This window comes from Candoia aspera, chromosome 1, assembly GCF_035149785.1.
Source record: "Candoia aspera isolate rCanAsp1 chromosome 1, rCanAsp1.hap2, whole genome shotgun sequence".
NCBI lineage: Eukaryota > Metazoa > Chordata > Lepidosauria > Squamata > Boidae > Candoia > Candoia aspera.
The window spans coordinates 108752678-108778428 of NC_086153.1; the positions used below are offsets into that span (position 1 = coordinate 108752678).

The 25751-nt window shown below is 36.8% G+C and overlaps 1 protein-coding gene across 2 annotated transcripts in view; it reads right to left on the bottom strand.

The window, feature by feature from the left end:
* Positions 1-1558: 1558 nt before the first annotated feature.
* The window catches only part of GRIK2 (glutamate ionotropic receptor kainate type subunit 2), a 527196-nt gene continuing 503003 nt past the window's right edge, over positions 1559-25751 (bottom strand). The window contains exons 15-17 of one of the 2 annotated variants that reach the window (XM_063311703.1): positions 17972-18222; positions 8727-8904; positions 3131-3283 (exon numbers count right to left, since the gene is read on the bottom strand). In XM_063311703.1, the coding sequence (XP_063167773.1) occupies positions 3261-3283; positions 8727-8904; positions 17972-18222 (452 nt within the window). In that variant the 3' untranslated portion in view covers positions 3131-3260. Of the gene's footprint in view, positions 3286-8726; positions 8905-17971; positions 18223-25751 lie in introns of both variants that reach the window. The other variant, XM_063311694.1, reaches the window with a different exon arrangement.

Genomic DNA, 25751 nt, shown 5'->3' on the forward strand with positions numbered 1-25751 from the left:
GGCAAGATCTAATTCATAATACATCAGCCATGCATTGTATAGCAATGCCATGAAACAGCACCAGAACACATACTGAGTAGGGAGAAAGAAGAGTCAAGGGTGAGAATAATTATCCTGAATTTCATTATAAAGTCTTTCTCTTCATTGTAGAAGCTGCGCAGAGCTAGGCACATGGGTTCCGATTCATTACAAGCTTTTGTTTCTTGAGTGTTTCAAAATCAGCAGCACAACTTTTACACAATGTAAGTTCTCCAGATTGAATTTAACTTTAGCTGCAATTATAGACAAGCTTTAGTATGCAAGAGAGACCTTTTGAGAACCAGAGGAAATCAGGGATTCCCACATGCATGTGAAATTGTAGTTACTATTCCCTATCTGATACTGACAAGTGACAAGCGACCTTCTATGGTTACACTGCTTCTGTGGCACTTTGGGACACTGAGAATATCATAGTCTTTTGCTGAAACAAATGGTAACTATAGCCTGTTTTGAGTCATCTGTGAATCATGCCATGGACTGCACTTGTTTAACCATTTACCCACCTAGGCAGTATGTCTAATATTTACAATAGGCGAATACTTATTGTAACGTCTGAGAATTATAGCCACAGCCCAAATCCAAATCTACAGTGCAAATGGATCTCCCCATCTGAGTCATCTCGCAATGAATCACACCCTGCTTTGTTTTCCAACAGAATAAGGAGGAACTAGGGAATATTGGAGTCGAGGTCCATCTATGTGCTCTGAGATCCATACAAGCAACAACCAGAATGGAAGGAGAATTTGTTCTCATGCATTGCAAGGGTTGGTTAGACAAATGCAACCCTTTGCAAGGGACTTTTTTAAAAAAAAATGCAGATTTTTTTAACAAACATTTGTGCCTTGAATATACAAATATGTTCATTATCTACAGATGACTCGTTGTTTGTACAAAATAATGTTTGGATTCTGTTTATTAAAAATAAAAGAAGAAAAGAAATAAATGATTTGTTTGGCATAAAAAGCTATATTTATAAACTGTGGCTATAGGCAAGTGTCCCTACATTATACATTTTCAGGATACAAATTTACAGTAAGACTAAGTTAAAATTATTAAGATGATATCACATCTGTTTTGAGCACCAGAAAGGCATTTTAAACACCAGTTGTTTTATAGATCGCTCGCATAGGGGCTCCTTACCCACTGCCTCAAAAGGCAGGGAGAGGCAATCAGCAGATGGTTCTTCCATATAGATTCTGCTGAAATTAATAAAAGTTGCACATGAACACATTCTGCAACTGCTATCCATTCCCAGAAGTCTTGCACAGAAGGGATTCCTTTAAGACAGTACCCAACGATTAACAACGAACAGAAAGTAATAGTAGCCAGTGAGATGGAGTGGGCCTAGTCTTGCAAACACATTTCAAATGCTGATGTTCTTGCCAAACTCAGGAGGGTGATAAGTGTTTGTGGAATTAGATCTTAATATCAGAGGTTCTAACGGTCCTACACACACCTTGCTCAAATCACACTGCAAATCCCAACCCACCCTTCCCAGAAAACAACTGAAAACGGACAATTTTCTTTATGTGTGTGTGGTTGTTGTTGATTTTTTTTTTAATGTTGTGCATTGGATTCAAACAGCAAACTGTGTGTACTTCAACTGTTATCACAATGTGGTCGAGAGGTCTGTGTCTTTCATAATTTACACACATCGGTTCATTACAGCATATTATCAGGCTAGTGAAAACCAAGGGTGTGGTATTTTAAGCGGTATTGGTAGTGCACCTAGGTATTATATTATCTAACTTGAAAATATTTCTCTTCTAAGATTCCCCCTTTTTTTTCCATGATAAAAATAGTTTTCACCAAACGTTGGTGGTGCACACGCACTACCAGTCACTCTTTGCACCACACCCCTGACTGTGATTGAAACGCAGGTTCTTGAGATTGTTGATTTAAAAATTATTACAAAAAAATTTCCATACAAAAAACTATTTTCATAGAAATCTTGCATTTCCACAAATAAATCTGAACGTTCTTTTCCCTCTTGTTTTTGGATGAGGAGGGAAAAAAATGCTCATTTAAACACTGTTGACTGTATTGAGAAATGCAGTCCATTTTTTAAGTTCTCCGCTTTCCCTGCTGGTCAGGTGACCCATTTATATTTCAGCTACTTGTGAGAACACCACAGGCTCCCTTGAGTTCATTTTGAAGCAGGAACAAGAGTTTTTCAAACCCCCTCCAGGGCTACAAATTACACTCTTCTGCTATATCAAATTTGTACTTTGCTTCACAGTTAAACAATAACAGAATTGCTTATAGTTAGGCATCATAAGGAACATCATCTTTAAGAAAAGAAACTGAGGAAAACTTTTTTTTTTCTTATTTAAAATATGGCCCACCTCCTTTGGGTTCTCACCAAGCTCCAATACAGATGACTTATGTGATTTTTCTATTGGCATAGGTTTTTATCTTTATTCAGGTGAATGACACAGCGAGGGGAACAAAAATTGCAAGTAACACTTCCTGTTTTCATTCTTCTATTTACGGTTTCCATTTTCATGGCTTTCCCTCTGAATAAGCTCCTATCAGCTGGCAGGCCCACATTGACTTTGGTCAGCAATTACAAGGTCTTCTATGCTCAGGCGTACAGAATAGAGTTTTTTTTTTTTTTTTTTTTCTGTTACTAGAGTTTTGAGCTATTATTTTTCAGAGACTCCTCTGGTAGTTAGTTTCTTGAAGCTGTTTGATTGCTTCTCCAGCCCCTGGCAACTGATGAACTTCAAAAAGAAACCTGCCATTTCTCACTGTGACTCCAGAAAATGCCCACAGAACTTTTGCTTGTTACAGAAAGGTGGAACCCATGACAAATGGTGGAATGCCAACACCCAAACCCCCTCCCTCCCCTGACGTGGTTGCTCTGTGATGCTTGTGATTTGAGTCTGGCCTTTGCAACTGCTTAGATCACAGAGTCTCTAGTTCATAGACACAGCGGCATGAGGTAACTCATTTTATTTTGCACAGGTTGCATATTTCCACAGGAAACATTCTCGCAAACGTTGGTTTGGGGGAAAAAAGGAAAGGAAAGGAAAGGAAAAAGACAACAGTTTGTGCTTGGGGTTGGGTGGTCTCCCAGCTCTATGCCATAGTTTCTTTTCCTGGCAACCTTCTGTCATTAAATGTGTGCATGTTGATAACCTCTTCTGTCTTCACAATTACAGGAGCCTGTGGTTTGTGTTTTAACCGACGCTGACATTTCAAGGACATTCTCAGCTCCTCTACCATGGCACTACAAAAGGACCTCTACAGGAGATGTGTGGGGAAAAATGAAAAGAAGAAAATAGAAAATCATACAATTATTATTGCTGTTGTTACAGTAGCACATAGATTAATTAATCATTTGATATCACAATTATCAAATGCTTCAGAAAAGTGCATTTATCTGTGATCTGCTGCTGTAGTGATTATATATATATATATATATATATATATATATATATATATATATGAGATAATCCCATTACATGCCCCTCTGAATAAAATCTGTCTCTTTTAATGTAGCTGATAATTTTTGAAACTGATACTTAAAACAAATCTTATAAATTAAGTCACTTATTTTCAATTTCTAGCTAAAGCCTAGGCCAACCTAGAATGTGAAAAGATTGATAAAGCCTGCTCCCAAATCCATGGCTAATCCTGTTTATAGACAGCATTGCAGATTTTGAACCATATCTCACCTAGAACTATAAAGCTTCTGCTAGCTCAGTCTTGCCAACCTTTAAATATTTGTTGTGCTTCCACCAAAATCTCCTAACAACATTGTTATATTTTAAATATGCATCTCATATCATTAAACTGACATCAAGCTGTTTTGGCTTTCTGAGAACATTTTATTTTCCAAGTACACTCTAATGATGCACATTACATATAAAAAGTTGATCCCATGTATATTACTTGGTGATTTAATGATGTGATGATTGAATGAGTCACAGCTGATAATTGCCCACATGGAAAGTGATGAATCTGAAATGAAAAGATCTTCTTTTGCATCCTGCTGAAACAGCCTGCATCAATGATTACTATTTTACAAATGGAAGCCTTCAATGGATATTGTAAAAATCATTAGCCAATGAACATACACATTCACAGTTATTTTCAGGATAAATTTGCATTCAAACATGTCCGTTCATTAGTTGCTGCTAGACTAAGTTCTTCAGATCATGACATCCTGAATTATTATTATATGATTATCATTCAAAATAATACATTCTTATTCTGAATAAACGTCTAATTTAAGTATTAGTTGTGTATTAAATGGTGCTAAGTTACATTTATAATAATACTGAATAGTCAGATGTCAACAAAACAGAGCTGAAAGTTGAAAATTACACCTGAGGAAAGTTAAAATAATGACCAAATGGAACCAGTTTTTATATTGCATTCACTTGTTTTAAAGTATCTGATTATCTCTGATATATATCCTGGAATTAAGCAATCACTTACTCATGTATAAATTACACCTAGAATCAACAGGGACCATATAGCCAGTCCCAACTTCTGACAAGGAAGCTGGAAACCAAATGGTTTTTTGAGCATTATGCTCAGCATACTTTCAAGGGTGCACTACTTAGAACACTTTTGGAATATAATCAGAAACAGGTCATTCCTAAATTATACCCCTACATTAGAAAACAAAAGAAATGAAACTGGGTCTCTTGCTCTGCTTAGTATTGTTTGGAACGTAAGTGTACAATGGAGTAGGGATTCCAGATGCTTTGTCCACAGTGCAGAGTTCCCAAACAGACAAACACCTGCTCACCCTTAGATTACATTGTTCGATGCTCTCTCTTGCAGTACATTGTAAAGTTCAAGATAATCATATGCTTTGTCCTTTGTTTCTTCAGTCAAGCTTTCTAGGCGAATAAGACAAACCACCTTAAAAACCACAGGGAGATGCATAATTGAAGCTATAGGCTATATCTCCTACCAAGGTTTCCATGAACCAGACTCTGGTTTTGTATGGTTAACAGCAGGTCATCAGAAAACAACAGTCAACTTGACTTCATTTTTATCAGTTTCAGGGTTTCTATCCTGTTTCAACAGAATCAGGTGTACAGCACTCATAACGGATTTGTTACTTCTGGCACTTGATCATTTGGCTGAATTTTAGTAATCCCAAGTGGAGAAAAAGCTAGTATTTGGAAAGATATCTTCATATATTGTTTATTGTTGGAACAGTAATCTTTGTACTTATACCTACACATGCAGAGATATGAGCTTACAACTAAAAGTACCATTTCAAAACAAATCCAAGGAGTTCTAAGATCATAAGGTGTGCATTTCCCCCCCCTGCAGGTATTTCTGCTGTTTTATCATATAGTCCTCCCCACTCTGTGCTGTTTTCCCCAAATGAAAATTCATTAGTGCCTGGTGAATTTAAGACACAGAAATGTTCTGAAAAACAGCCCCTTCTGTCCATCAAATCCCAACTCATAATGGTTACACTGGCCCTTTTGTAACCCAATACAAACACTATGGGGCTGTTGTTGAAAAATATATCCTCCCACTTCCTTGCATATTTCTGGATATGTCAATTCTCCCTCCCTCCCTCCCTCCCTCTCTCTCTCTCTCTCTCTCTCTCTATATATATATATATATATATATATATATATATATATATATATATATATATATATATATATATACTGTATATATGGAGAGAGAGAGAGTGCATTTGAGCATTTTACAACATTGGGACCAATACTTCTTGTCACTATTGGATTCAAGGAAGTAGTAAATTTCAGCACAGGAATGTGAAGACAAATTTAGCACATGTTATGAGTTGGACAGGTATGTATAGACAGTGCAGACTTTTTCCCCTGCTACAAAGTTCTGCTCAATCTTTCCCAGATGTCAAATCACAATCTTTTTCATCCTCAGACTTCCTTTTGAACACAGTAAATACATATCTTGATAGGCTATCCCTGAAGAATGGTGTGATCTATCAAGAAAGCCCACACATAAAACAGTTTGCCACTCTTCAGAGCAAAAAGATTTACAGAATTACAACGTTCTGTGACCAGCTTTCCCACTTGTCTCTTAGTTCAAAGTAGCCAGGTGTGACTCAAGTTAAGAATATGTTGTATGTAAAGAAGTTCTTCACTGTTTTCCCTTCCCATTTTCCTTTCATATGGATGGTCTATATGACAGACAGACAGAAGGGTGGATAGTTCTTCAGCAGGACAATAACAGTTTGGGACGATAGTTTAGACTGGGAAAACAACAGAGAAGGAAACACTGAAGCTGTCTTTTTCCCAGTACTGTTTTTCAGGTTCATTTGTGACACTCTGTATCTACTTGGATCTACTTACATGCTGACACAGGAGATCAACCATAGGACTCCCAGGAAATTATCTAATTTGATTCCAAGAAAGACAAAATGAAATATCCCTATCTAAAGGGAGCTCTATCCACAAAGTTGTTCACTCACCCATCTGAGTGAGGTTCATGAAGATATTTTATGTATTTTGCACTTCCTTTTTGCTTCATTAAATTCCACCCACCCAGCCACCCAACATCCCAAAAGGAGGAACCGGATAAAACAGTGCAAATGTTTACTGTTTTTAAAATTCATACTTGCCAAATCTATGCAAAGATATCTGTGCTGAATGAACCTTTGCCAGTGTTCATTTTGGATCATGAAATCCAACATGGAAGGGCAGTAACCACCATATAATAGACTCTAGAATCTTCTGTGAATAATGAAAGGTTAAAAAGTAGAAGGGCATTTTTGTGTTCATCAGATTTTGCAAATTTATTTAATATCCTCCTTCTCTCATTCCTAACAACTCCATGATCCTTTCCAGGAGGAACTAGGCCTTCTGGAGACATCTTGCTAGGTGCTTCTTATCTTTGGTAGCACCATTGGTCTTTTCAATTCTCTGCAATGCCTCCCCACAAGTAATAGTAGATCATAGTAATCCATCAAACCGATCTCTGGTATCTGATGTACATATATCTGTAGTTCACTCAGTACTTCTTTCAAGTCAAAAACAGCAAATAAATTAGAGGCTCAGGAACTTATGTTAATTAAATATATATAGGCATAACTGTGTGTATATATCAAATGGCTTATATACTCCAAGAGCCACTTGATCGGCTCAGTCATATTGACGTCTTATCATATCACTTAACCATTTGGTATACATAAAAGGAACTTTGGAGACCAGAATGAATACCTATATTGTGACTTCTCTTTTTCCTTGTTTTTAATTTTGAACTGCTCTGCCATTATTTCCCTTCTGGTTTTCTTAAACAAACATATTCCAATTGTTTGCCCTGCTTAACATTAATCCTTTCTTTACCTTGATGAAGTTAATGTAAAATTGACTGTCAAAATTTTGTATGAATCTACAGGCTTTACTCAGAAATTTATTACTTCCAGCTTTGCATGACAGATGGTATTTGAACTCTAGTTTAAAAAATTGCAGTTTATACCTGCAATTTTTTTTTTTTTTGCAGTTGGTGTTCTAACATCTATTAGGACACCTGCATTGTTTGTTTTGGAAGCTGCCAGACTTCCCTTAGCCTCTTTTCTAATAAGCTTCTGATCACCATGTCCCCAAGAATATTAAACAATGAGGCTGTTAGACGTTGACGGTCTGGATCATTAAAGCCAAGGAAGAAATAGGAGCTCCTCAAAACCAGATAAATTTAAAAATAAATATTCCTAATATAAAAGTGAAGAATGCATTGTAAGAAATTAAGAATTGTGTCCAATATTTATTTTGCTTTATATATAACTCTGGAGCATTGTTAATCATGTGTATCAACTGAATTTCCATTTTAGATTGGTATCAGGTGATGTGCATTGTCTTAGTGACCTCTGATTGTTTTAAATGATTTGATGGTTCTGATCTCCATTGATTATGGCAAAATTTAAGGATTGATTAATCTTGAAATTATTAAAAGAGTAAATCTGAGAAGCAAAACAAGTAAACCTAGATTGTTCACATCTTTCCTAATTTTAATAACAAACAGAGGTATCATTTTCTATTTTAACACTATTATATTTAACCAATCAGTTTTGGGGCACATGGCACAAATCACTTATGAAAACACACTAAAAACTTTGACTTCACTTGTTTATCAAATAACTCAAGTGGTTGATTATTCTCCAGATCCAGAAATTGCCAAGAAAAAAATAAAGAGTCTTCTTTAAGCAGTATAAGATTACAAGCCTGTGGATGACTGGCAGTCTTGGGAATTTGCAGAGATTCTTTCTAAGAAGATTGAAAGGGAGATTTATTCCTGATTAGTTCTGTATACTTTCTATGGGCTTTCCTATCATTGCCTGGATATTTTTTTTTATTTACAACCTTGAATTATACTACAGTCTATCACTAGTTTGTGCAGTAATAGAAGGATCTTCCTGTTAGAGCTAGCCACAATGTTTTTCAGAAGAAAATAGCATATCATATACTCTCAGCTGGAAGATAGCAAAATAAGGCCTAGATATCTATTTATGCGAACTATCAGGTCTGCTGATTTCTAATCTCCACCTTTCTTTTACCAAGAATATATTATGTGAGGAAGAAAGTTGTGGCAAGAATGCTCTGGAGATAGGTGAAGTCTTATCTAATGCCGACATTAGGTTGCTACTAACTGATGAACAAAAGCTTGTCAGTGATGGGTAATTACTAAAGATCAACTGAAGTGAAGACCTTTGAGTTTTGCTGACTCACCTGTGGATCTAGGTTGGGGTTGATGGGACTGCACTTGTGTGGTTCCATTCTTCCCTCTCAGAGAGATCTCAGAGGATGATATTGGGCAATTGCTCATCTGCCTCGTGGGCTCTCTTTCATGCGGGATTCCACAAGGTTTCATTCTGTCATCCCTCCTTTCAACATGTATATGAGGCCACTGGGGGAAGATAATGAAACAGTTTGGGCTGTGGTGTATCAATAGATAGAAGACACACAGCCCACTTTTTTTTTCTCCTTTTCCTTCTTGTCAAAGCAGATTAGTGAAGACACTAATACTTCTCAGGGCCATACGTAAAGGCCGATAGATGGACAGAGACTGGAGAAATAAAAGATAATGTGGTGTTATGAAACTTATCCTATCTTTCTGTAGGCTCTGCAGCACAGTTTTGTGGAGGGTGAGTAAGCAGGAGGAATGCAGTTAGACTGTAATTCGGTAAGTTCTCCCATATTTTTAGGGTTCCTGAATATATCCTAAGGCACTGTATTTTCTTGCAAGAGGCCATTGCCATTCCATAAGGACTATTATAGGACCATTCCAAAAACACAGCAAGATACCTGCACTGGGAGCTAGTAACATTCTGCTAATTTTGGTAATTCTGGAATCATGATAAAATAATTGATTTGATGTTTAAAAGCACACATTTCTGAAAAAGATCTCAAGTCACTCAGTGGTCCAAACTCTGTATCCATTTAAACAGAGACTTAACAGAAACTGAGCTATCTTTGTATATTTTAAACTACTGGATACTTTAAAGATTTGAACTGCCTAATTCTTTGCTATCAGGCAACTGATTCCATTGTAATGCTAAGTTAGGCGATTATTAGAGAGTGATTTCAAGAAATATATGAAACTGTGGAATATACTGGAGACTATATCTGAAGATATTCACCTGTAATATTCTGAAACTAATAAAAAATGTTCTTGGAACAGATAGCTTATACGCAAGACTTAACTAGGCATGAGCACCTTCTTCATTTACTTCAATGGAGAGATGAACTCGGCATGATTTTGAATCTATAATTTTGAATCTATGAATCTATTTGTACAATTAATGTGAAAGGAGAGAGAAATATATCTTTAACCGGAGTCCTGAATTCCTACACTGTTTGGAAACAATTACTGTTTTACTTCATATATTAGGAAAGAACACTGTGACTGCAGATTGCTAAACTGAAATACCCAATTTGGACAAAAAAATATGAATCCATTCTTGATAGTCTTTTCCCATGTTTGTTAAGGAATTATTTCACAAAGTATGTCCTGTTGTTTCTTTGAACACAGAACCTTTATATTCTGGCTTTTAGAACAATGTAAGAAGCAGGAGCGTAATATTTAGCACCTGGAAAGGCAAAAGTTACTAGGCCTGCCTATAACACAGTTGTATGACTCTCATCTTCTCTGACTTCCCTGCAATATTGCTGCATCCTTCTCAGATCCTTGATAACAAACAACACTGCAACAAGGAACAAACCCCAATGACTCAGTAACCTACCCTGGAACTGGCTTGTACTTTAATTTCATCAGTGATACATGTGCTAACAGATTGGCTTTCACAGCACAGTAAGCATGTTTTTCCAACAGGGGAAAAGATTTACATCATCCTTCAGGCTGGTGTAAAAGATTTTCCTCTGCAAGAAGGAAGCAGATATTTTTTTAAAAGGCTCTTGTCCTCCCCTGTCAGGCTTTAAGATTTCTCAGAAGCAATGTTGTTGGGTTGGCTTGCTCTGTCAAAAATTTAAAACCTTGCACTGGCTCCAAATACCGTTACTAGAACTCGGGTCAGCTGGCATTTTAAGAAAGATTGTACTTGTATAACCAAGGAAATTAAAAAAGCTGAGGGTTAATTCAGAAAAAAAGTACGAAGAGTTATTTAGACTATTGCTATTTTAATATAAAAGATTTGGGCATATATGTCTACCTGTAAAAAGTTATGGTTTCGTAAACTTTGTTTTCAGGAATGTACAGTACTTGTAAAAATTAAGTTCACAAATGCTCCCAAAGAATAAACTGCTTGGGTTATGTGCACCAACGCTTTCTGGACTGGGGGAAAAAAACAAAATGCAAGATGCAGTCCTGAGCTGCTGAGCTGACTGGCCTATCCTCAAACAGAACACCAAAATGGTATAGTCTGTTACTTACCCAAGACTAGTTCTGGCTGTATGATATGGGACCCAGGTGTAAATTGCTGTCTGGCCAAGCCTAAAATAGGTATCACAGACTTAATCAATCAATCCAGGTCTGCATAGTTCACAGGACCAGCTTTACTATCAAACAGTGTAAGCTTGATAGTGTCAGATTCTAGAGGGCAGCAAGTAGCAACTCATGATGGAGTGTGCTTTATTAGAGCTACCAGAATTTGGGCTGCAAAAATATGGCCCACCATTAGATGGCAGTAAAGAGAAACAGGAAAAGGCTTGGCTGCCATCTAGTAGTAATCTCAATTTCTTCACCCAGATCTGGTAGCCATGGTAGCTATGCCTCCACACATCTTCTCTGAATCAGGTTCAGGATCCTTTGCAGTGATAAGGAGTATAGAAATAAATCATGAATATCTCATCAACTGACATAATAGCCATTTGAAGATAGAAAAGGGTCCTGGGCTGACCCTAGTAGTCCACTCATCTGAACTTCACACAAGAAAAATGCCCAAATAGTACAATTCTGATTAAAGTAGAAGACACATTTTCTTTCACTGTCCAAATCCCATTGTCTAATACACTGCAAATGCATGTCTGTGAAGCAGTCTAATATTTTTTTTAAAAGTTATTTAAGTTTTATTTTCTTTAAGGCTGATAAAGTATATGAAGTGAAAGTGTTCTGTTATTGTCTTTTACATTAATATTATATCATAGTTTTAGCCAGGTCTTCCTTTGTGGAATTTAAGAGTACTGTATAATATTTTATACCATATGGATATTTTCCTAACCAGTACTTCTGCGAATTAATTTGGCTGTAAAAGAGCACTTTGCCAGCTTGGCTACTGCTCTAACCAGTATACAGCACTATCTGTGATATAAGTAAAGCATTTGCTTCATATACATGAGCAGAGTACCCTACACCACAGCAAATCAGCTACATCAGCTATATACAGATGGGTAATTGTTTAATGTGGCTTTAGTTTCTGAAAGTCCTTAGTGAATATCCACTTAGTGCCAGCATAAAGTTACAACCAAGGACTGAGTCATTTGCTAACAGAAGCAATTAAAAATGAAAATTGTCCTGCACTTATCTTAGAAAACAAATGTCTGGTTAATATATGTGTTTTTCAAATAGATAATGTAACTGTGTGTTTTTGAATTATAAATAATAAGGCAAGAATGAAATGGTGGATTTAAAAAATGAAAATAAGGATGCAAATATTTTAAAATATTGACTTGAGTCTGAAGTGGCTTCCAGGTGTGTGTCTTGGCTCCAGTGCAAGCCAAGGGGATCCAACGTATTATTTCCACTAAAGTTTAGAAATCAAAAAAGACCAACTTAGACATCTTCCTTTGATGTTTGATAAATTTCATGGGTTTTTTTTCTCATTTTACTCATTTCTTATACTAAAATTTCAAAGCAGCATTGTCTCAGCTGATATCCATTTTTTATGTAAATAAGTAAGAGTCAGTTCTTTAAACCTTAATAAATATGTCATTTGAATGTTGTATAAGAAACCAAGCATCAGATTTAAGCTACCTATAACTTAGAAATAATTATGCTAATTATAACTTAGAAAACAGAGTTGTCTAAGACAACATGACTTAGGGTGATGCTAATAAGTTTACAGGAGGGTCAGTTTGGTGTAGTGGTGAAGGCATCAGCTAGAAACCAGGAGACGGTGAGTTCTATTCCCACCTTGGTCACAAAACCGGCTGGGTGTCCTTAGCCAGTCACTCTCACTCAGCTCCAGGAAGGAGGCAGTGATAAACCACTTCTGAAAAACCTTTCCAAGAAAACTGCAGGGACTAATCCAGGCAATCACCAGAGTCAAAAACTGAGGCAAACGCACCCAAACAAAACATTAAGCATCTTCGTGTCTTGATATAAAAATATTCACTTGTATCTTTTGTTCACTGAGATACTGTGTATCAGAAAACATGGCTATTTACCACAAAAGGAGTCAACATTTTTTTTAAAAAAATTCAGGTATGTATTTTGTTTTTCCAACGTTTCTATATTAATTTGAATTTTTAGTCCACCCCAAAATGAATATTGTTGCATGTTTCTCCTAAAGTATTTTTAGTCATGTTAGATACAGTATATTCTCTCTCTCTCTCAAATCAATTTCCCTAATACAACACTCTGTGTGTGTGTGTGCGCATGCACGCGTGTGTTGGTGTGTATACCCATATATGCATACAATATTTAGCTGCATTGTAAATTTTAGGAAACTGCAGATTTCAGTGCATAACTGTATTCCAATTCACATACAGATTTAGAAACTGTGAGCTGGGTACACTCAGATTGGGGATTGGCCATCTTTGAGACCCCTTGCTCCAAATGGAGCCTGCCTGCTCAAGGTGTGCTTGCTGAGACTCCCCAACTGGTATGAAGTGCAATGGGTGGAGACTTGGAGGAATTAGTACCTTCCCACCAGCACCCTCATTTCTAATATTCAGGAAGTTTTTTCAAACATGGCTTTAAATGTGAGCTTGGGGACTGAGGTGAAAATGGGAGATGTGTTTCAGCTAGGGATGAATCTAAGTGCTTTGATGTGATAAGGCATTATATGTTTTATGACTTCATGAGCTTATGCTGACGGTATTTATTATTTAATAGACAATAATTTTGATAATCTGTAAGTTATTGTAATGGTATGTACTTTTTTATAAGCTGCTTAGACTCAGATGATTCAAGTGGCATAAAAGCATTTATAATAAATAAGTAAATAATATCAAGATGCAAACTGAATGGATTCTCATCCATCCTCAGTCCACAAGCATGGAAAACAATGTGCCAGCAAAATGCACTAGCATTATTGTCTCATATGGTAGACCACAGTACTCTACAATGTAAGAAATGAGGTACCTTAACAGGCAATGCATCTCCTTGGTATTGACTTCTTCTAAGGGCAAGATAATGCCACATATGTAAACTGTATTTGGAATAAAGCAGCATAATTTCTGTCAGTTGCAGGGAGCAGTTTTCCCACCCAGCCAGATGACTGGCAGTGGCAACTGTCATTCTATTACTTCATTCATAAATATCTTGACTAGATCTGCTTTTGCATGTAAGAAGACCTTTACAGGTATTCTGTTTTCTATTTGTCCAGCAGATTTATTTGTTCATTCATGTTTGAACTGTGGAAAAAAGGAGGGGGCTTAATGAAATCAAAATGCACCCATTGCCAATTTTGCTAAATTGTAACCTAGTTACAAGGAGAACGGCATGTTAGATGGCTCATGACCCATTGGGTCTTCTGTAATTCAAGAACTGATTAAAGGAAAACAACAACACATTTAAATCTCTAAAGCATTTGATTGCTTTAGATCTGGATATTTTGTACTGATTTCATAGACATAAGACCCTGCTGAAATTTTTTAGGCAACCGATACTAGAATGATGCTATGGTTTAACAGATTCACTCTGATCAAGGTATATTTGCCTTTCTTTTAAAAAAATGCATTTAAATATACATTCCTTGGCGTATAAATAGCAATATATCAATTCACCTTCCACAAATTCATTTATAACTCATTTTTGTTTATCTTTGTAGTGCATATCTGAGCTTCTTTTCTTTGCTTCCTGATACTAAAGATCTCATTAACATTTTAACCTATGTGTTCAGTGTTATAAAGATCAGTTAAAACTTATCTTGTCTACTTATGTGCTTGCACATAAAAACAGGCCAGTAGATTATGATAAATACTTGAGAAAGGGGGGGGGGAAGAACCCTGCAGAGAAACACAGATGGCACCACATCAAAAAGTGGCATGGTATAGCCTTCAGAGATATGACTGCAATTGTGACATCATTTTTCACTTGATAAGCTGACTGAAAAACAGATGCTATGATCATTTTCAAACTAAACTCTTCCACAACATGATTATAATGATGGTGATGGTGATGATGACAACAGGAGCAGATGTGGAAGAACTGAATAGCAGCATACTCTGCTATTCTTGAAGACCTCCGCTGGTATAAGAAAGGTGTGTGAGAGACAGCAGTATAAATCCAATTGACACTGAGAATAATGATTTAGTACCAAAAGGTGAATTACACACACACCCTTCTGCAGTGACAAAGTCATCAAATGAGAAATATTTCTGACCATATCAAACCCAACCCAAATGATTTATGTTATCAAGGGGAAATGTTATAAACACCTTCAGTCGCCTCCTAGCAATGGCTGCATTCACATGATCAGCAGCTAACTGCCTAACATTAAGCCAATTCAATCACTTAGAGAAAAAGAAAAAGGCAAGCTGCTGATATGATCAATCCAGTTATTAACTTCTGGGACTCTTCTCATGAGAATGTAATTCCTGCTTTTGCCATAAGGAAATCATTCACATACAAACTGGGGAGTTATTCACATGGGACTGCTTCTCACAGGCACTTTGAAAGTGCCTTATCATAGAAGAAGCTGATTGGGTAATCTGACTTGTACATCTGATGAAACTATGGGCGAAAATTCATATTCACATTTTGGCTATATTCTGAGAAACAACCTTTAAATTTAAACAAAGAGTAATCTCAAATGATCACATAGGAAAATGAAAATGCATACAGTATAACATGTCTCTAAAATGAAGACATTATGTGGTAAGGCTGTTCAGTGCTTCAAATTTGAATCCAAGAACATGTTTTGTAGTACACGGGGACACAAACATAGCATACGACTGCAAATCTTTCAAACAACTGCAGAGAGCAGCTCCCAATTCCATTAAAAAAAAAAAAAACATCGCACACACAGCTGCTCCCAAAAGTTGTAGACAGGTAGTATGTTTTCATTCACATGCACACCAAGGCACATTTTCTGAACTGATCCAAGGTGCTGTGCTGTCTCAATAATATGTGTCACAGATTTCTAAAAATCAGGAGGGTGTAATCCATGTTCAGGCATTCAGCTAGAATGTGCTGGGACAGAAACTGTTTGCACCAGCTTGCTCACAATATACCCAAATGTTCTGCCTCCATCACCTTAACTCCAGTGATGTTCAATATGAAGAACTCAAGGAGGTTTCTTCCTGCACTAAACTGAACATGTTTAGAATGCCAACCTCCCAATGATTATGAACTTTGTAGCTTGTCTGAGGTGGTATGTAAATCTTATAAAGCTTCATCATCATCATCATCACCATCATCTGGGTTTCTAACTCAAGGGGGCTTCTAAGTATGGTCAGCTAAAACTGCTTAGAACTTCCCTTTAAATGTGCATATGGAACATGTGATCATCAGGAGTGAAGGGAAAGAACAGCGCTTAGAAAGTCCTTGGACTGGATTTGGCACATAAGTCCCTATTCTCTATACCTTTTCATCCAGATTATCATAACCAAGGCTCGGGTTTAAGGTAGAATCTACCACACACACAGCCATATTCTCCCACTATTAATCTCCACGTAGAAAACACATACATCTAGATCATTGTGTACCACAAATGAAAGAAAAGATCAGTGCTACATTACAGAAGTGTTTGAACAATTCAAGATTGCTTAATATAATATATGGAGTGAGTTGCAATATTAAGCCGTTGAAAAAATCATATTTTATATATATGCATATCCATTCAGTTCTTAGGAAGATAAGTCATGCTGTTCACATCATAGTCTCACATATCAAGTAAAGCTGCATTAAGCCATTTAAATGCAACTTTGCCTGTATTACAAAACTCACAATAAAATGTTCTGACTTTATATATAAATAAAAATAGTATTTCTAAAAAATTACAGACCAAGAGATACAAAACAGTCACTCATTTCTGACATATTGTTTTCAAAAAGGGATAAAGCCATTGTGATGTAAACATACATGATTGAAGTCCATTTTCTAAAAGAGAAGTTCATTTTAATTACTAAAAAACTCAACTATCTTGACAGAATGAATTCATCCTATATAATTAGTGAAAAGCTAAATTTTCACTCACACCATAATTCAATGAAACACATACATATTCAAAGAACTGATAAGGAACTTGTGACCTCATCCAATTTTTTTTGTTTAATATCAAGATTCTTCTAACAGTACTTAAAAACGTAATATATGTGTTACCAATGAAAAAAAGCTAGATGGTGACCTACGCATTCTTGCACCAGTGAATTAGGTATAACTGCATACCAAATAAATGTGCTATAAGTAGGATTAATCTATAAGTGCAAATTCAGAAGTCCCCAAACAGTTAATATTATGAGAACTATTAACCATAGCATCTGAAAAAGAAATATATACTCTGTGTGTGGGGGTATGTATGCATGTGTGTGTTTGTGTGTGTGATTCTTGGATTTACTACACATTTTAATAATAGTAGTGCCAAAATAGGCATTTAAGGAGGTCACAAGCTCCTCAGTTGTGCAAGACATATTTTCTCCCTGTTTTTAAATGTATATTCATAGTAATCCATATAAATAAAAGACATGTTTGCTCATTTTATGTATTACATATATACACATAAGTACTGAAACAAAACTTTTATGGATGCTTTTGTCTCTTTGAAAAAGTGATCAGCCATCCAGTTGTTGATCCAGTATCAAATAAGTTCAAGAATTTACATTTTAAAAGTGGAATGTGTCCAAGTTACAGGTGATAAAATCAATAGTAAATCCTTAATATATTGACTTAATACTTTTCCAGATGCTATCATCCTATGTTGAAGAGAAACACCTTCCAGTAAGGACATAGAGAAAGATGCTTTTTAGACTTCTGACTTTGGACTGATAGAAAGTTGTTTCAGTTAACACCCAGCTCTATCTGTAGAAGGTTAATTTTGTTTCCCATTAACAGATTTCACTTTCTTCTTCATCCATAAAATTAACTGCAGTGAACTTCCAGGAGTAAAAAGGTGTCTTTTTTCAAGCTTGAATAAGAGGAGAAATAGTCACTTGTCCTGAAAGCTGGCTACAATTAAAAATATTGACGACAAATTAAAAGTTGTAAAGATGAAAACTCCAGTGCTCATTCACTAAGAACTTTAATGATGTGAGCAAAACTATGAAAGACATCAGAATGGCTTTTCAGTTGGTTGTCCAAGAGATTCTGACTAGACCATAACTGCAGAATTAAATGTGAAAAGGGCAATATTTACCTTCTCCAACTGGGCATTTTTTTTGGATTTGTACAAAAACTCCCCCACTGCCACAAAGACGGAAAGTACCAATCCTGCTGCCAAAACAATGAAGATGCCACCAATGTTTTGTACTCCAAGGGCACTGGCATCTTTGCTTTCCTCTTCTGGACAACCATTTCCTCGCCACCATTTCTCCTTCATCATGTGCAGCTTGCCTTCCTCTTGCAGGTGAAGAATTGCTATAGTTATCTTGTCTCTGTAGGGAGACCCTGCAGGACAGAAGAGGGAGAGCACAGATTACTAAAGTAGGCTCTTAAAAGCGTGGTCCCTGGCAGAATGTTACTAAAGCACATCCATTGGCACGGGAAGCCTCACTTGATGGGAAACTTTGACTGCTTTGAAAGAAAATATGGTTTTATGCTGAAGCCCATTGATGGTTCATTTTCACTCTCCTGCTTTTCAGGAGAGAATGCAGATCGTACCTTCTGCACATGTGGTTTTTAATATCAGAAATGCATTTAGGATGTGGTTTTCCCCCTTTTCTGTGTGAACAGCAGTAAGCTGGTAAGTCTACCATAGGATATATTGAAATGTACTTTGCCCCCAGTTGCACTTCCATCCAGCATGAAATATATTGCCGCTTTAGGCAAATGAGATAGTGCTCCTGTCTAATTCCACATGTAGGAAATGACCAGGCTGGCAACTGAATGTTCTTCCTCAGTAGAAACAGAAAAGTTATCTCCCTCTGAAATGGGAGGAAACAGGCTACCTTGGAGAATGTAAGCCAGGTTTGTCTTTGACCCCACTGCCACTACTTCCTGACCATCAGCATCCACTGTCAGAGGAGGCCCTCACCACACTCTTCCTTTTTAGAACCATATTATAGAAACATTCTTGCTCTACCTGGTTAAAAGTGGAAGAAGATCCTATTGAATGTATGTAAAGGCTTACTATGCCAGAGAAGGCAGGGCAAATCACCTCTGCTTGTAGCTTTTAGACACTACTGGACATAGGAATTCTCCTTTGGGTAAATATGCCTAACACTATTGTTATTATTTTTACAGGGAATTATTTTGCTCCAGCATCAGAAAGTTTGTTGCTGCATAGCATAGTACCACACAAGTTTCTATGTCAATAGAATACAATCTAGATTCCCTCCCACTCAAAGTGGTAGCATATACCATCCTTTTTAGTCTCTAGATTGTATATGGAACATTCCTTTGTTACCAGAATCTGTTTTGTTTCTTTCTTTCTTTTTTGGCTTTTGAAGTCCAGGGGTGAGGGAGCCATGTATTGGTGATACAATAATGTTACTGGAGGGGATAGGACTGGAAATTTCTACTTTTCTCTTCCCTTAGAGGCAAGCTGATTCAGGAGAATGGATGTGCTGAGTTTATTAGAGGACTGGCACACCTGTTTGACTGCTTATTTATTTTAAAAAGACATTATCAAGAAAAAAGAAGAGGCATAAACAAGAAAACAGAAAAACACAGACACACAGACACAGACACACACCCCACTATACTAGCCACTCTGGGAGACTCAAAAAAAGGGGGGAAAGGCCATATAGGATTTGTGGGTCAAGGGTTGCCCTCTCCTGATTTACTGCCAGAAAGGAACATTATCTTGATGACATCCAGGTTCTACTCAGCTGTGTTTCCTGAACTGCAGGATAAATAATAGGGAGCTGATTATTAATGGAGTTCTCCTTCCCTAAAAGATGTTCATAATCCTGCTCTGGTGTTTTTTTTTCAGTACCTGCCATATTTCAGGTAAAGCATCAAAAAGTCTTGTAGAACCTGATGGATTTCAGCCTTATGCTTTTCATCCTACTCTGGTGTTGTTTTTCTTTCAGTACCTGCCATATTTCAGGTAAAGCATCAAAAAGTCTTGTAGAACCTGATGGATTTCAGCCTTATGCTTTTCATCCTACTCTGGTGTTGTTTTTCTTTCAGTACCTGCCATATTTCAGGTAAAGCATCAAAAAATCTTGTAGAACCTGATAGATTTTAGCCCTATGCTTTTCAGTACCTTTGTAAATGATCCAGAGGAAGGAGTGGAAGAAATATTGATCAAATTTGCAAAGGGAATTGGTTAATTTTATAGAGGACAACATCACAATTCAAAGTGAAAGTTTTAACACTGGGTCAAAGATGAGATTCAATAGTGACAAGTTTTAGGTCCTGAATTTAAGCAAGAAAAGTCATGTGCATGGATACAGGATTGAAAAGATCTGGCTTGACAGCGATGCACAAGATTTAGGGGTTCTAATAAACCACTGCCTGAATATAAGTAGGTGGCAGCTTAAAAGACCAATGAAATATTGGGCTGCATTAGGAAAAGCACTGCATCCAGGTCATAGAATGTAACTGCATTCTGAATATGACACTTTAAAAGGGACATGAAGAAGCTGTTGTTGGATCACAAAGAAGCTATCATGATAAGGGATCTGGAAGCCAAATCCTATGAAGAATGTTTAAAGGAACTAAGCATATTTAGCTTCCAAAAGAATAGACTCTTCTTTTTATAGATGATAAAGGCCTACATATAAAAGGCTGTCATGCACAAGAGATAGAGGACCTGTTCTCTGTTGAAACTAAGAGTAGGATACGGGCCAACCAGTTGAAATTAATAGAAAAGAGATTCAACTTGAATATTAGGAGGAATTTTCTGAATGTTAACTATTGGAGCAGTCTGTTTAGAACAGCGGTGTAATCTCCCTCACTAAAAGTCTTCAGGCTGGAGCTAGACTTGTTGAAAATGGTTTAGTGGATTCATGCACTGGGTAGGGGATAGGATGGGATGTCCTATAGGTCCCTTACAAGTCATACAGCCCATGATTCCATCAAAATTTTTATAATTACATAAGCCTTTGACTGGATAACAGTCACATTTCTCAAGATCAGACTCCAGTGTGGATACTGCATTTTAAATTGTTCCACTTAATTCTGAAGTGTTAAATGAGAAAGAACTGCTCTTCCCAAAATAAAAAGCTCCACAAAATACAGCCCTGTCATTCTGGGCTCTAGGGTCCACAAATGAGATCCCCACCAGAATTTAGAGGATAGTTTGCCTCATTTCTTCACTCCGTTTCTAAATGGGATTCACTATCATTAACAATTATCAGATCCATACTACTAACCACATGTTTTGATACATTTGGTGTGTTATAGTTCCTTTTAGAAAGCTTGTAGGCTACATGAAAAATAATGTGGCAGAGGGAAAGATAAGCATACTTTTAATTAATGACCTGCATGTGTGTATGTGTGTGCTTGCTTGTTATATTTAGTATAAACTGCCACACTCCAATTCTAAATATATATTTAAAATGTGTGTTTAAATATATGTTTAAAATCAACCAAACATAATAAATACAATTAAAACAGAATGACAACTGCACAATGTAATTAAAAAATCCTTGGCTTGCCACCTCCAGTAACCTTAAAAATTAAAAACTCTATGAAACCACTCAGCCTTAATCACTTTTCTAAACATAAGTAGAGAGAGCCCCATAGGTCCCATTGCAGGGAATGGATGTTCCAGAGGGATGGAACCATAACTGAAGAACATGTCCCCCTGAAGTTCATGCAGGAAAGAACCCTTAACATCCCTCCTTGAGACATGGGGATTGGATGAAGATTCTACCAATGAAGCAGAAGATCTTTTGAGAGCTGGCTTTATAGCTCTAAAGGAGAATTTTCCATCCCTGCAACACTGGTGTTATTGAAGAATAGGGGCTCTCACTCACCAATAGATGAATGGTTGAATTTTGTACCGACTATAGCTCCTGGTTAGTCTACAGAGGCAGCCCAATGCAGAGCGCCTTGCAGTAATCTAGGGGGTGAGCGAGTTACTGTTGGCAGGGCACAGTTACAGTTTTACATGTACAATGGGGTTCAAGGTAGCAATGCAGCATTTGACTGTTATTTACTTGTCTTATCCACCTTTACGATCACTAAACATTTCACTGAAATGCTTTAAAAATTGTAACTGCTACAAATATTGGTCTGATTTTTATGTGGTTTGAGGACAAATCACTTAGGGTAACCTCATAAAAAATAGCACATGATAATTTGATGCAGATGAGAACCGGGAACTTTTATCTCATTTGGTCATGTAAAGAGAAAAAAGTCAGACAGGTGTATAAGCCTGAACTTTAGTCTCAGACTATGTTTGTCACTATAAGTCTAAATCCATGTAGAGTGATATCTTGATTTTCATCTTCCACTACTATGTGCATTGAGCTATGGACATTCTTTAAAGAATGCAGTTAAGCAATGCTCTGTTTTTCCCAGATCCATCATATTACATGTAAACAATATTTATCAGAGCTGTATGCATAACACTCCTGAGCATCAGATCTGAAATCTGACTGTAGGAACTGCTCCATTTGTCTTCATGCTAACATTAGGGGGTGGGAAATTGATGCAGAGATGTTATCTTTTTGCAGCTCAAGTGTATTTGCAATATATTTAAAGTTGCTGAAGAGGACAAATACATTATTAAAACATGACAGTTTTTTTTCCCCCAGAGAAACATATGAGAAAATCTATTTTCTGCTTTAGCACTGACTAAATTCTGAAGTAATCTGTAATATCAGGGCAGAAGAAATTGGTGACTGAGTAGATCTCATGACAGTGCATATGTGTTGCTATTTTAATCAGAAAAAGCAGTACATATGGAAGCTTGTGCCCTTTTTCTCTTCACTCAGATCATATCCTATTATATTTGATCTAGTACAAAAAAAAGCACAGCCCCTTTTTTATCAAATAACAATTTAAAGTGGCAATTTAGATGCGGAAATCCATCCTCTTTCTTTATTTAATACATAAAGTTAGAAGCCTTTCCTTCTCCACTCCACAAGTATGTTCAGTTTCAAAAATATGTCAAAACGCTATTTATTATCTGTTGATGTATTTAAATGACAAACACTTTGAGCAAATAGTTAAAGAAATTTGAGGAGAAGATAATGTCCCTCTAATGGAGAAACAAAAGGAAAATGTGTAAAAATCATTAGGTATTACTTAATAGCTCTGAAAATTTGTCTGATGTTGTCCCATGAAGAATCTGAGAGTTCAGACTTGCTTCATGTTTCCAAATTCTGAAAATCCTAGAAAATTGTAGGAACTGTACAAAAGGAATTGTAACTTGTCATTTTTAACTTATTCTGAACTATGTTTCTGTGCATTCTTGGAGGTCAGAATTGGCTGCTATACACTCTAGAAAAGAAATGGGCAGTATTATGGTCTCCAAAGCCCTTTCTGTAGTCACTGGGTGACCCTGATTGCACCACCAAATTTCATTGACACAACTGCCAAAATTTGGCAGAAAGATATCCATCTTTTTTTTAATCAAACACACATACAAAATGTAGTAGAACTCTATCATACACTTACAAAATTAAAAGTACAAAGAAACACACACCCCTCAACAGGAACAACAACAACATGTAGAAAAACTATAGAAATCCCAACCATATCTATTATGTTTGATATTGTCTTTCCATTGCACACCCCCTCCCCAATTATGCATAGCTCCCATCTACCAGATTTGTTCACCCCAGTCTAGAGGCTCTAAGGAAAAGATTAAATACTGCCTGTCAGAAAAAGTAGTGACAGGTCAGGTAACAGCCAAGAGTACACTGGTATATTGGCGGGAAACACTAGAATTCAAAGTGGTACTTACATTATTTCTATTGGAAAAATGTGGAAGTGTGTATACTAAAAGCAAATTTATTTTTGGCTCCAGAATCTTAGGGAGCCAGAGTGGCACCACTCTTCTACAAGTGGGAGGTATCAGTAAGGTTGTACCAACCCCAAGGTTTAGAAAAATCTGTAACAACTTAAGAGGGGCAACTAGAACTGCTTAATGAGGAATGAGAATACTCAGTGACCTCAGAGTGCTGACAGGCAGCTGGGGAAGAAAGAGAGGGAGAAAAGAATGGAATGGAGTATCCTGCATAGATGGCTGGCTGGCATCTTGAAGAAACAGATTTTGTTGCAGGTAGCAATGTTAATCAAAGGCTTTGTCTCATGAAAATAGTGCTTTGAAGCATCTCTTCCAATTTCATGGAATTATTACAAATGGATTTCCAGTTTTCTAGTCTAGAATACAATCTTCCCCTAATTCTGTTCATACCCATTTCCCATTTAGAGGAACAGAGAGTAGTGGTTGGGATCCAGCCTATTCATTTATGCCTTTATATGATGCATTTAATGGCTGACTGGCTTGCAGCCCCTGTGCTAGACTAAGATGATACAGATGTTCAGTTGCTTTCTTTTCCCCAAATGCAACAAAATCATGCACCCAGGTGTTTTGTGTGCGCATGTTCACATTGTGACAATGTTCCCAGTCACTTAAGCAATGGCATTACTGCCATTACATTTTCTTTCTATTGCTTTCAAATTAGTTTTAGAAACATTTGCAACAATCCCTCCGGAGCTGAAGTAGAAGCAGTAGGGATGTAAGTACTGTGGATTCTTTGCAGTTTTCTATCATGTGTCATTTATAAAGGCTTTTACATCCCCCACTGGCCTTTTCCTTTGGCTTGATTTTTATAGATACAATAAGAAATATTATAACTGTGCTCTTGGGCTCCCCTACCACCCAAGGTTCTGTTCTGACTCCCTAACCACCTTAATTAAATCTAGGATCACTCACATTTTCAGAAAAAGCACAGGGGAATTTTGTGCTATCATAATTAAGATTTAATGAATATTTAATGCCTGGATTGTATTTATACATGAGATTAGAGTAACGGCTTTCAGTTTAAAATATGTATCAGTGAAAATGAGCAGTCTTCCTGATCCAGAGAATCGCTTTAATATATGTATGTGTATATGTATATACACACACACAAACACAGTGTGTGTGTGTATATACATATACATATACATACAGTATGTGTATGTGTGTGTGTGTGTGTGTGTATATTAATGTGATTCTCTGGATTAGCAAGGTTGCTCATTTTCAGTGTGCGTGTGTGTGTATGTGTGTACAGTATATACACATACATACATACACACACACACAGTGTGTGTGTGTGTGTATATATATACAGTATGTATATATATACAGTATGTATAAATACATACATACATACACACAGTATATACACATACATACATAAATACACACACACTCTCTGTGTGTGTGTGTGTGTGACAAAAATACTGGACAGCTGCTTTGATGAAAGAGAAAAGTACTTTGGAAAGAGGCAGTTTGAAGGTTTCTACATATTTGCTTTTTAACAGCTTCTACGCACATACACAGCTCCATGGTTATTAAAGAAAACTGCACATAATACCAGATTATAAACATGCAAACATATGGGAAAATGAAAGTGTTTTTTACTGGAAAACGACAAGGGATAAGAGCAGTTCTTACACTAAGTACTGCATCTCCTTTTTTCCAAGAAATTTCACCACCTAACATTGTTCTTCCATAATAGAAGTAGTGGCTACTAAGTTTGGTTTATCTTCCACAAGCTCATCAGTTGTGTGGTTTGGTCCTGAGACAAAAGTCAGTATACCTGTTGCTGTCCATGCAGGACAGGACAGGGCAGGACAATACAAGATAACCGTGGGACTGAACCAACGCAACCTGTATTTACTCCCAACAAGCCCAAGCCCCTTCCGTATAAGACATTACAAACAGCCGTGCTCCTGCCTCATGCATTTCAAAGGTTTGAAATTGGGACAATCTTATCATTACATTCAGCTTTATGATGTTTGGAATGCTCAACACATGAGCGTTCTGGACTGCCTTCCCTTAGCTGGTCTCACACTAGAGTCAACTT